Source organism: Nanorana parkeri, unplaced genomic scaffold (assembly GCF_000935625.1).
Source record: "Nanorana parkeri isolate BGI_ZX_2015 unplaced genomic scaffold, ASM93562v1 scaffold38, whole genome shotgun sequence".
NCBI classification, from domain to species: domain Eukaryota; kingdom Metazoa; phylum Chordata; class Amphibia; order Anura; family Dicroglossidae; genus Nanorana; species Nanorana parkeri.
In genome coordinates this window covers 98075-110858 of record NW_017306306.1, presented here as the reverse complement: position 1 = coordinate 110858, position 12784 = coordinate 98075, and the positions used below count along the sequence as shown (strand labels likewise).

At 42.2% G+C, this 12784-nt stretch overlaps 1 protein-coding gene across 1 annotated transcript in view; it reads right to left on the bottom strand.

The window, feature by feature from the left end:
- Nucleotides 1–839: 839 nt before the first annotated feature.
- KDM7A (lysine demethylase 7A) overlaps nt 840–12784 on the bottom strand; it is a 76809-nt gene continuing 64864 nt past the window's right edge. The window contains exons 14-20 of the mRNA XM_018570245.1: nt 12076–12236; nt 11667–11764; nt 7226–7359; nt 5894–6090; nt 5019–5092; nt 2486–2771; nt 840–934 (exon numbers count right to left, since the gene is read on the bottom strand). Coding sequence (XP_018425747.1) covers nt 840–934; nt 2486–2771; nt 5019–5092; nt 5894–6090; nt 7226–7359; nt 11667–11764; nt 12076–12236 — 1045 coding nt within the window. The remainder of the gene's footprint in view (nt 935–2485; nt 2772–5018; nt 5093–5893; nt 6091–7225; nt 7360–11666; nt 11765–12075; nt 12237–12784) is intronic.

Here is a 12784-nt window from a genome sequence, read left to right as displayed (position 1 = left end):
TTACCCCCCAGGAAAAGCAAAAAAGGATCTCGAAAAAAAAAAAAAAAAAAATCAGCTCCACACATAAATAGAATACAGTGTTAACTTCTGCTTGGCTGTGACACCTCCAATAGCTTACATTAAAAAATAAAATAAAAAAGAACTTATGTTAATGTCTTAATTTACACCAAAAATATAAGTAAAAATAATCAAATCCCTGTTTAAGACTACACCTGAATATCAAGTAAAAAGAAAAGCATTAAAATCTCCCCATATTTGTGGCCCTCCCTTTCATCTCACACAAAAAAAAAGACAAAAATAAACATTTTCACATTGCTTAAAACCTAAAAATTAAAAAGCCCCCCCAAAAAAAAAAAAAAATCTCTTAAATAAATTATTTTAAATAATCCAAATGATTCACTTGAAAAATCGAAGAAAAAAAAAATCATTTGGAACTCTGTCTGCAATAAATTATTAAAGAATGCCAAGCAACTTTGTGCCCCTTTTTCCCCCACTCTAACCCAAGCTGCAGAAAATACAATGAATAACCTCAGATAACAATCGGAAAAGCAAAATGCTTTCCAATGTCAAAAGGTAGGATTCCAACTACCTCTACATTTAAGAACTCTGGTTCGATAATTATCCACTGGTTATTGCTGAGCGGGTGTGGCACAGTGTAAGCCTTGAGAAAAAAAAATATATATAAAAAAAAAGGGGGGAAAAAATATTCTTTGTTCGTCAGGCAGTGTTTGGTGTGGTACTTGTATGTCCACCCTTAGTAGAGGAAGAGCAAAAGGCTCCAGGCCTGGGCTCTGTTCAATACTGTTAAATGCATGTAGAATGGTGAAAATCTGAAGGTGTCAAACAAAGAAGCGTGCATGACCGTGTCGATTGAGCTTCAAGATTTTTCCCAGACGTTGCTTAGCAGTAGCCATGCCCTTCTTTGGCCGTTTACCTGAAACAAAGAAAACAAATTGGTAAGAGTAATTATTATAAATACACAAACTATCAGCTATGACAATATGATCACATGCAGGCCGGAGGCTTCATGGACTAAATAAACCTTCAACTTGCCGATGGTATTGCAGCCTGAAGGTGGCAGTAGTGATCTGTTTAGTACTGTAACTGAGATACAATTACATTTAAAAAAAAAAAATTTAAAATATAGAAGAAAAAAAAATGTTTTACATTTGTCAGTCTTGAAAAAAATTCAGAGAGCAGTTTTTATTAAACCAGTGTACCAAATAAAAGTATATTATCCTTAAATAATAAAAATAAATATATACAAAAACATTAAGAGTTGTCAAATCAAAGCATACCAACGGTGATAACTTTGGCCTGGATATCAATGACCCCGAGTCAATATAGGGTACACTTAGGTTACCAATACCAATGCTGGGACCCATGCTATTCAACCTGTTTATTAACGACATCGGCGAAGGTGTAAACAGCGATATATCAGTGTTTGCTGATGATACCGAAATTGGGAGGGTAATAGAAACGGACCAAGCTAGTATAACATTACAGGAGGACCTGGATAAAATAGGGGAGTGGGCAACTATATGGCAGATGAGGTTTAATGTCGATAAATGCAAAGCAATGCACTTTTGGATTAAAAAATAAGCAAATGGGTTATACAATTATGGGTATGCCGCTAGGGGAGTCAGAAATGGAGAAAGATTTGGGGGTCATTGTAGACCACAAACTGAATAATAGATTACAGTGCCAGGTTGCTGTAAGCAAAGCTAGTAGAGTCTTGTCCTGCATCAAGAAGGGAATGTTTTGCAGAGACAAGTTCTGCCACTTTACACTTCCTTGGTTCGGCTTCACCTGGAGTATGTGGTGCAGTTTTGAGCACCAGTACACAGAGGGGATGTCATTGAGCTGGAGAGAGTCCAGCGAAGGGCAACCAAACTCATCAAGGGGATGGAGGACCAGAACTATGAGACAAGGCTACTAAATTTAAATATGTTCACGTTGGAAGTAAGGAGATTAAGGGGGGACATGATTTTCATGTACAAGATGATCAATGGTCATAGCGACATTAGCAACAAACTCTTTAAGATTAATTCTGTAACAAGGACTAGAGGACACCACCTAAAACTGGTAGGAAAAAAAATTCCAACTCAAGGGGCGAAGGGGGTTCTTCTCAGTTCGAGCGGTTAGGATCTGGAACTCTCTACCACAAGCAGTGATTTCAGCAAATAGTGTGGAATCATTCAAGAAGCTTTTGGACGATTTCCTGAGAGACCGTAAAGTACAGAGGTACAGGTTCTCCTAAGAATGAGAACACTCAGGGACCTATAACACACACACACACTTGATGGACTTATGTCTTTATTCAACCTCAAATACTATGTACTATGTATGTTCAGTCATTTTGTTAAACATTAACCAAAATAGTCAAAAGTTATTTGTTCCGGCCAAGGCAATTCTAAGAGAAGTAGTAAAGGAGGTTTCACAAAGATAAGGGGGTAGCAAGTGATACTGTGTGGGAATTTGGTACCTTTTGTTGCCTGGTTGCTGATCGGGGGTGGGTTTGAGGCAGGTCTCTTGGTAGGGTGAAGGGGCACAGAGGGTGAGGTCTCTCCATATATTCTGTCTGGACTCAGGCTGCCGTCGCTCAGACGAGAGTCTGCTGGGCTCAGGCTGCCCTCCTGGTCATACGTTTCTGGCTGGTACCGCGGGGAGACCCAACCCTCGCTCTCGGAGAAGCGCCTAATCTTGTGAGTGTTCGCACCCGCCTCTCCGGAGTGCTCCCGCCTGTGACTTTTTGCAGCTTTGCAGAAATCCTGTGACAAAACAACAATTGTTAAGATAACATGAGAGCTGGAACTTGTGTGGACGCTGAGTGGCAAACTTTTTGCTGCTTGGAAATAGAATTCGGCTTTATGGGAAGGCACTTTCAAATTCAAAAGGACAAAACTACCACACTGTAAAATATTTTGTTGGGGTGCACCGATACTAGTATCGGTGCCGATGCTAGGCATTGGAGTATAATGCTTCAATGCCTAGCCCGATACTTCCTGTATCAGGAAGCCAGGCAGCGGGTCATTACACGCTGCCCGGGCTCCTGATGGGCCGGGTCTATGCTCCCTCGTCATCTGTGACGAGGGATCATGGAGCAGACTTCCCTGGCCAATCAGGAAGCCGGGCAGCGTGTAATGACGCGGCGCCCAGCTTTCCGATTGGCCGGGAAGCTGGCTTCATACTCCCTCGTCACCTCATGACGAGGTAGCATGGAGCCGGCTTCCTGGCCAATCGGGGAACCGCGTCATTACACATCGCCCAGCTTCCTGATTGGCCAGAAAGCCGGCCCCATGCTTTCTCGTTACATAGTGCTAATCGGGAAGCCGGGTGGCGAGTCTTTACACACTGCCCAGCTTTCCAGCTAATCAGGAAGCAAGTCATTACAAGCTGCCTGGCTTCCTTAATGAGACTTCTGGTATCGGCGAGTACCGAAAAAAAAACCCACAACCATCGGTACTCGATACCCAAATACCGGTAACGGTGCATCTCTAATATATTGTCAGCTAAAAAAAACTAAAAGACACAAATGCAGCTTTGTTCATCCATACATCATTAGATGTATTTTTAAAAGCAACAAGTGTAACTACCCAAAAATGACCTGGTAGCAGCCTCTGTACAGCAGAACTTAGACTGGAAGAGCAGCCAGTCATTTGTGCTGCAATGCACAGAGCATGCTGAAAGAAGGAGAGCAGAGTGACCTTTAGATGAGTTTAGAAGTCTGCTTTCCCTTTCACTGTTCAGTCAAAAAGGTGGGGAGGGACAAACCCAAGTGTTACTTAACTGCAGCAGAGAAAAATCAAGTCTCCTGCCAGACAGGACTGTGCTGTGTGGCAGAGCTAGGTTAATCTCAGGACTATATGGACAAAAACACAAATCCTTTGGCAGCTCCCATTTATCTATTTCATATGTGTATTTAGCTGCCTGCACAGAATTCAGCTTTAAATTGTAAACAATGAAGCCTCAATCATGGACTGCTGGGCACGTTGGCTAACCCATATTGCCCTGGGAATCCTTTATCATGTATGAAATGTTTATTTGTAAAACAAAGGTTGTATGTAAGCGTGTTGCTGTCACAGGGAAAAGCAACAGGTTCACACAACTGCCCTCCTCCTTAGCTGCATACACCAATCTGCTCTTCACACCCCCTGGTGTAAACTCCAAGTAGCCACCTGGAGCATACACAGGCCTGAAGACTTTTCCCACCCTCATGTGACAACAGCACCGGATAGCTTAATGGCTAATCACCAACCACATGGGAAAAATGGGCTTAAGCCACATCTGCCCCTATACCCAAAAGTATCGGGTGTTTCTCTTATTTTCCAGCTGAAGAATGGCGAGGGAGCGAGGAAAGGAGACTACATTCTGCTTAGAAGGGCAACAATTAAGTACACTAACCCATTTCCAACCGATGACGGGATTATTCCGTCACAGTGTTTCAGTTCATTAAAGACCGGTGATGGAATCATCCTGTCATGCAGTACAATGAGCGCTGGTCCGTTCAGGGACCAGCGCTCATTGAGTTAATGCTGTTGCAGGGTACCTCAGGGTCTGTGGCAGACCCTCAACAGCAAATTAGGCTTCCCAGCACGATGGGCACTGCTCATGCTTGACCTAAGCTGGAATTTATACTTGGAGACCACACTGCCAAAAGTGTACATGAACACCACAGTGTTTTGTGCACCCCTTGTCACCATCCCAGTCATTTGAACATATAAACATGAAGGGTAAAGCCAGGCAGGATATTTTTGCTTGCCTGAATTTTACAGAACTGACTCTACCACCCCCTCCCTTCCTGACTAACACCCTAGCGATTGCTGGATTTACCCAAAAGTGTCCTGACATAACCAAACAAAAGGAATGTATAAAATTAAAAGGTAAACCAAGTACTTCCTTGAGCCCATTTTGTGCTGCAGCCTTTTGTTCAGGCTGCTGTGCGTCTTACATCATATATGGCTCTCAATGCAGCAAAGCAATGACTGGAGAAGATTCATAGAGGTTACTTCTCTCACCTGAGGATTTGACCCACATGAAAAGTCCATCTGACTGCTCCACTCTGTACTGGAATCATCTTCATTACTGTGACCTGAAAAGAAGAAAACAAAAAACATAAAAACCAAGGTGGGTTTACAACGGAGGAAAAAAACAAAACATATAACCAATGTTCCCACATGACAGTATGCTACAGACAAAAGACGGAAACTCAAATCACTTTCTCCAGCTTCCTTCTTGCATGGTTCTCGTCTTAAAACAGCTTTTCAGATTATCAGTGCCTTAGTCACCTTCCCATTGCACTGCCTCTTTGGATCAACTTTAACAGGTGCATATCTAAGGCCCCACAGAAATATTTTGATGGGCCCCCATCAGGGACAAGTGGCCTATATTGCACCCAGGTTTAAACAGCCTAAAATTGCTGGTCAGATATTGGTGGCTTATAATGCAACCAAACAGGGGTACACGTTGGCTACTGTAATGGTACACACTCACCAACAGGCAGTTTGAATTGGCCACTCCATCATTTGCAGGCACAAGGTTAGAGACTTGAATTACCCTTCGTGAGTCTCTGCTGTGCCAAACCTGGGCTGCATACTAAAGGGCCCAAGCTTCCCTGGATGAACTTAGTTTAGGGGTGGCGGGATTGATCAACGTGCTAAAATGGCTGCTTTTCTCAATCCCTGAACCAGCAATTGTAGATTCCAGTTTCACAAATGGACTGGGCCCACTCTTCCCCTGAGGCCCCACAGAATCTGCATTGGCCGCTATGGTTTTAGTTACACCCCTGAGGTTTACCCTGCAACAGAAGCACCCCACTCAAAGCTTGGTCAGAATGCATCACCAAGGACAGAAATTTCTATTCGGTGGATTAACACATGAAACACATGCTCACCATTGGTCAACGATTCTGGCTCTTGAGATTCCACCTTCTCCTGAGAGAACTTGATGTGCAGCTGAGGATATATACGCCCAATTTTGCAGCCAGTGCTCTTTGCCTCTGCAGGAGGCCAAGAAGAACAGTGCAAAGATGCCATAGACAACATGCCCTCAATTGCATCCTCCTCCATGCTGGTCGAACTGGGACATTCACTGGAAGCAAGACAAAATGCTCACTAAATGGAACTTATGGACATGGGCAAAAGATCAGAGCAAGAGACAAAGCGATATGTTGATCAAATCAAAATTATTTTTCCTATACAACTGGTGCATATACATCTACAGTCTTCCCTTACTGTATCTCAGGCATACGTCCCTTTCCTAACTAGTGGACAACACTGGTGCACTTAGGCATGCAAAAGTGCCCAGCAAAACATACATCATAAATGTGCTTGATTTGCAAAGACAAAAGCCTCAGGTGGCCTCCAACTGTTTTGGTTCATTAAAAAAAAAAAAAAAAAGTTATTTCAATGCGAAACGGAAGGGTTTCCAGTTCAGATACACATACAATGTGATTATCCGAAGGCAAAAGTAAAAATGACAGCAACAGATATGCAGAAAGACAGAAATTGTACTATCCACCACCATTTTCATAGTTTTACCTCCACTATCCTGTTCCAGCACATGTGCAGGCTGTCTAAATAGGACTATACAGTTCGAGTTAGATGCAGCACATTCTGTAATCAACACTTTGCAAGACAAGTGTCTATGTAAGACACTTGTGCCGAGGGGTGTGGCCGTTACTCAGCTGTACCAGTACAGAGCACTGCAGTGTGAGAGCAAGATGCAGAGGTTCACAGAGGGAAAATTGTATTTTAAAGCAGGTATAAGGCTATAAAGAGATAATACATATTTTTATATGTTTAAAGCCCAGTAAATACATTTGTAAGTATTTAAATGTTTTGTTTCGGATAGTACTATATACACATGGGGGTACCCATATGTTCTCATTATGTATACAGGCTGTTCTTCCTATCTAGTAGTAGTGCTTGGCAGTTCCGCTCCATCTACTATGTTCTTTTCAGCAAGAAAAAGCATGAAAGAGCCCCGCCGTACAGAGATTATCTAATAAGCAAGAAAATCTCCAAGCAGCAACAGCTACCTCCAATAGAAAAATCGTCATCCCACACAGCTGTATCTTCACATCAGGCTGTGGATCTGGTGGCAGGATTGGGGACTTTGTTTACCCAGCATGTCGGTGTTTATGTCACCAGTTGTTACCATACAAAACAGCTGCCTCTGTTGCATGTAGACAAGCAAAAAAAAAAAAACCGCAACAAAAACACACCTTTTTCGCGGTATTTCACTAGCTGACCAGTAAAATCCGTTGTTGCAGGTCGTGTCCTCTTCTTTAATATTTGCTGTGTATTTCTGCTGCTGCTCGTCACCTGAGCTGTCCGAATCTTCTGAGGGATTTTTCTGCTGAATCCAAAAGGAAAAGACAGAAACACTCAGACAACACAAACACATTACCATTGTTTGAGGTTGGGATCATAGGCTTAGCATATTTTTTAAAAAGGTAGTAAGTAGAGCTGCACCAAAATCAGATTATTAAAACCGAAAATAAAAATGTGAGGCCGAAACTGGGGAAAAAAAAAAAAATTTCTAACCCTTTCAAATATTTTAATTGATTTTTAAACTTTACTGTTGGGGGCTCCGGGGAAATATTGAGGTCTAAACAGGCCCCTGATATTCCCTTTCAAAATAGAAAAAAAGAGATTGGAGGACTCTTTTTCTGCGGCCCGTTATCAATGAACAGGAAGTCTCTATACGGAGTGTTCCTGTTCATTCATTACTTGCGGAGATGGTATGTTTTACTATAACCACAATCATGAATGAACAGGGGGTGATGTAGATCACTTCCCCATTCATTCATAATTGGGGACACAGTAAACATACTCTGTCCTTAATTATTTGCAAACACTCAGCGATCTCCATCCTGAATCGCTGTCACAGGAGGCTGAGTGAGCATTGCAGGGAGGAGAGCTCGATCTCCTCTGACAGCTGACTCAGTCCAGAGGGGACACAGAGCAGCGCCCAGCGGGGAGGAGAGAACAACGCATGCACTGCAATTTCGGCATTTCGGATGATATGTTTCGGCAGCTGAAATTTCAGTGCATTCCTAGTATTAAGTTTTAAAAATATAGCTGATGTATAATTATAAAAACTCCACTGTCCTAGATTAAGGGACCACTATACCCAAATAGCATAATTTGCATAAAGTGGACAAATATGTAAACATCCTTCCCCTTTATTCACCCTCAACCGTATATTTATATGTGAGCAGGAGGATCTTACGGCTATTCATTCAACCATATGAATAAATATTAATCCTAATATGGACTTTGTATTGTGACTGCACTACATGGGGTGTTGGTAGATCTATACAAATTAGTACAATCATATTGTAATATGTATAGATGGCATAATTCATACTTCGTTGTGAATGCCGTTAATAGTCTTTTTATATTAAATATAAAACTTGTTTCAGGAACACTGGTCTTGCTTTACTCATGCAGGCCACTGCTGCCCCTGCGTTGCTTATATTTACTTTACCTTGACTACCCTGCCACTTTATTCAGAAACAGGAGCAAGGGGAAAAAGCTATTTGAAAGCTCCAAGTCAGTCGAGTTAAGAGTTTACACAGGGCTAAAAACTCTCCCTAGTCCTACATGAGAACACAGGTGACCAGCAACTGGTCACACAGGCACCCAGTGCCACATTATGGGAGTAAGGGGAGAGACTTCCATATTTCCTCATTCCTGCAAGTATCGGATAGCTCTTTTTACACCATGCTGCCAAACAGAGCAGCTGGACAGAAAAAGTAAGAAGGGGTATTAGAATGATCCAGTTTCCTCTACATGGCCAAAGCAAACATTTCTGTTAAGACTCTAACAATACAAAGTAGCCACTAGGTGGCAAAGCTTGGCGAGAGTTCTATGTGGCCTTTCCCACAAGACCTGGGAACATTTCTGGTAAGACCATTAACATTGGACAGCAGCATGGCGAGGAAACTGAGATCATGAAATCTAATGACCTTTAATTATTAACAAAAAAAGGATTTCAGTATTGATTAGCCAGGATCCTTCCTAATCCCCATGGGAAGCTGAAAAGCATTTTCCTTTAACACACGACTTAGAATTCTACAGGCTTTAGAAATGAACCCATTAAAAATAAAATGGGCAGAGAGACCCTTTGAGCACAAATCTTTAACTTGCTGCAAGCAGTGGTGTACTGACTGCTGGAGAACCACAAGGTCCAGCATGGGGAACCATACATCTTAGGTAGGTACACCCAAAATTAATATTTTGATGAATAGAGGTTCTGCAAATGCATATTTCATGTTTTAATGTCTGTGGCAAGAGGATGAGCTGCAGACTCTGGTGCTCAGATCTCAATCACTGCTGGGGTCCCTAGCAGAAGTTAAGCCAAACCTTCCAGCTAGTTTAGCCGACAGCCTAAACTAGATGGAAGATTTGGCTGAACGTGCACAGATTTTCACCATCAATAATAACTCTAACTTGTAATTAATAGACAACTGCGCATTCATGCAACTTCCATGGCCGATCAAGCAATTACAATACTATTATGTTATTAAGACATTATCACAGGTAAAAAGTGAAAGCACTTGAACAGAAAAACAAAGAGGCACTAAGTTCCTATATTTGTTCCAAGCACTCCCCATCAAAATTATGAACTCCTACTTTCTACAACTGCGGCTTTTCACCAGATTTGTCTGGGCCCATGCTCCTCCTCGTTTTAGACACAGTGTGGTGACCTTACCAAAAAGCTTTGGGGTGTTGACCTTCCAGATCTGGCCAAATACTATAAAGCATCCCTGCCAACCAGAGTGGTCGACTGGTGTTGCCATGTTAGTTTTAAATGTTTGCCATGGCTGTCGGACACTTTGCCTCTGCCCATCTGCGCTCTGCCTACCATAGCTACAGCTGTAAGGCAGGCGCTATCTCTTCAAATCCACCTCCTTCTCTCCGTTCTTCTCACCCATGACACTAGTGCTTGTGGACCCAGACTTTCCGGCGTGCATGGATGGAGGTAGGTTGCAACGTTTATATAAAGGCGAAGGTTGTTCGAGTCTGCAACTTCTGGAAACAGGATCATTGGCTTTCCACTTAGAACATTCAGCTTACTGTGGATCCCCCCTACAATTGGATCGATGGAGTGTAAGTCAACTTGGAAATTTTTTTACGCTCCAATCCCAACCCTCAATCTCTTTTGCGAACTTTGACTTCTTTTGAAACGCTTTGCCGCAAGGGTAAACCGGTTTGACATGTGGTTTTTTATATTTACTCCAGTTTGGCAGGACCCACTTTCAATTCAGAACCCCGTTTTGTGGCTGAATGGGAGAGGGATCTCGATCTTCAGTTCTCTCAAGCTCAAAAGGATAGTCTATTTTTTTTTTTTGCACATAAGTTGTCAATCGCTTGCCAAGTCCAAGAACTAGGATATAAAATTGTTTCCCCGTGGTATAGAGTGCCGACTTTTCTGCACTCTATGTTCCCTCAGGTCTCACCTCTCTGTTGGCGCCGTCAGTCGACCCTTGGCACAATGTTCCACATTTTTTAGGCATGCTCAAAGGTGCGTCCCTTTTGGGACGTGGCCATGGAGATTGTCGAACAATTGACCATGGCAAATCTAAGGGACAATCCAGCAGCTTTCTTGCTCCGCCTTATGGATACCTCTACCAGTAAATACAAGTCATCCCTAATCGTCAATTTACTAAATGCTGCCTGTGTATGTATTCCATTGCTCTGGAAACAAACCGCCTCCCCATCTTTGCGTATGTGGCTTGTTTTTATCTTGAGGCTGTTGTCTAAGAGACCGGAAGAGGCCACTGGAATGCAGGATTTACCCCTGCAGCTGCATTCAAGCTGCAGAAAGATTGTGTGGTGCCTTTACAGTGTTGGAGCAACAAAGAGGGGGCAGTAATCATATTTTTTCTTCTTGGACCACTTTAGCATCAGCAACAGGGGTTTTGTTGCTATAAGTAATCCAAGACTGGTTCATTTTAATGAAAGCAAATTGGTCCACACTGTCATGGGACAGTTGGATTCGCTTCTCCATAGCATAGACTTAGTTACTATGTTTGCTTGGTGAAGGGACAACCTACGGTCCCTAAACGTTGCTGTCCACTGGTGTTGCAATGTTGTTTAGTGTCTGAATAAAGGTGTTTACACATTGGACCTTGGAGTGCAGGTGACTTTTTACAATACTTGGATTCACACGGCACCATCTGCTGGTTATTGATGGTCTAATTTTTTGGCGAGTGCAGTATGAGGAAGTTAATACGGCACGCACAAAGGGGAAGTGGGGAGTGATTCAATTTATATTTGCTGAAATACGAATACATCGTTCAGCACTTTGATGTAAGAGCACACAGTGAGTTTCTTCATTTATATATTTGTATGTTATGGACTATATATTTTATATGTGGACTTGACAATCTTTAAGTGTAAGCACTTTATGACACGGATGGTTTTTACTGGTAGGATTTGATTGCTGTAGGAGATCTATACACATGACAAGGTTGGTGTATTATCCATTTGTGAATTTTATAGAGATGTAGATATTTAATTTAGTTTTATTGGTTGAGCTCAGTGCACTTTTGAAACTTTAGAATTGTTCAAGTGATTTTCACTTTGGCACAGCTGCTAGTGTTTTTTTCTAGATCGGGTAGAAGCACGGATTTTTAGTATATTATATCTGTGTACCTGGTTAGTGCAATTTGCTTCGGATCCTTCAGAATCAGAAATATCGGAATATTCTGAGGTTCCATTCCTGAGTTCCGATTTGACACTTTCGAAAAACACTGAAAACAAAAATTAAACATTAGGAAAGTGAATATGACAGAAAAGCAGCAGTTTGATGATCAGCTACCAGAAAGTATAGAAAACTCGTTTGCCACAAGGCTCAACAAAACTTAAAATAATGTTTGTGGATTAAATGATTAAAGCTGGAGAAAATTACCCTGTTTCATGTCTATCAATTTTAGAGACAGAATAATATTACCCAAACCTACTGAAGGATCCCCAAATAAATCTTCCATGATATCAGGACCTAAATCATGGGTAGGGTAGGGTAGGGAACAGCAAACAGTGTATCGCATTTTGCAAGACCTACTATTAAGTGGTTTCTGAGCTTCTTCTTTGCCCTCGGCCTCCGAGCTGGAGCAAGACTTCTCTGCTTTAATATTCTGGGCTTTTCTTGACCTGGCACGGTCATCTTCATCGTCGCTGTCAGCAGTGTACAGACTGCGGTCAGTGAACTGCTGTCTTTCATCTCTGTGTCGGAAAAACACGGAAGACTCATTAATAAAAACAGGAACAGGCAGCCTGTTGTCAAGTACTGACATTACACACTCACTTCTTCCAGGAATAATCCTGGAAAGAAGAATAGAACTACAGAGCGCATGGATCTACACTTCACTCATTCCACATAATTGACTGGTTTTAAAGAGTTAACCCACCCACAGCTTCTAGAGTCTATGCCGTGGCCCACAAAACTTAGAAAAAACAATACCTAGAGGTACTGGGTATTTCCAACAGCTCCAACAGGAAAATGGAGCAATGGAGGCTACTTCATGACATACATCTTCTTAGATCTGTCAGGCCTGGTTCACACAAAGCGCGTTCCGGTTACAGACCGGAGCAAAACTGCGTCCAATGTATTCCAATGGTATTTTTAGCTCCAGTTCACATCGCAGCGTTCAGTTCCAGAGCAGGTAAAAAAAAAAAAAAAACTGCAGCAGGCCCAATTTTACCTGCTCTGGAACGCATGCAAACGCCCTGGAACGCACTGAAAGCCCATTTTAAACTAAAAAAAAAAAAAG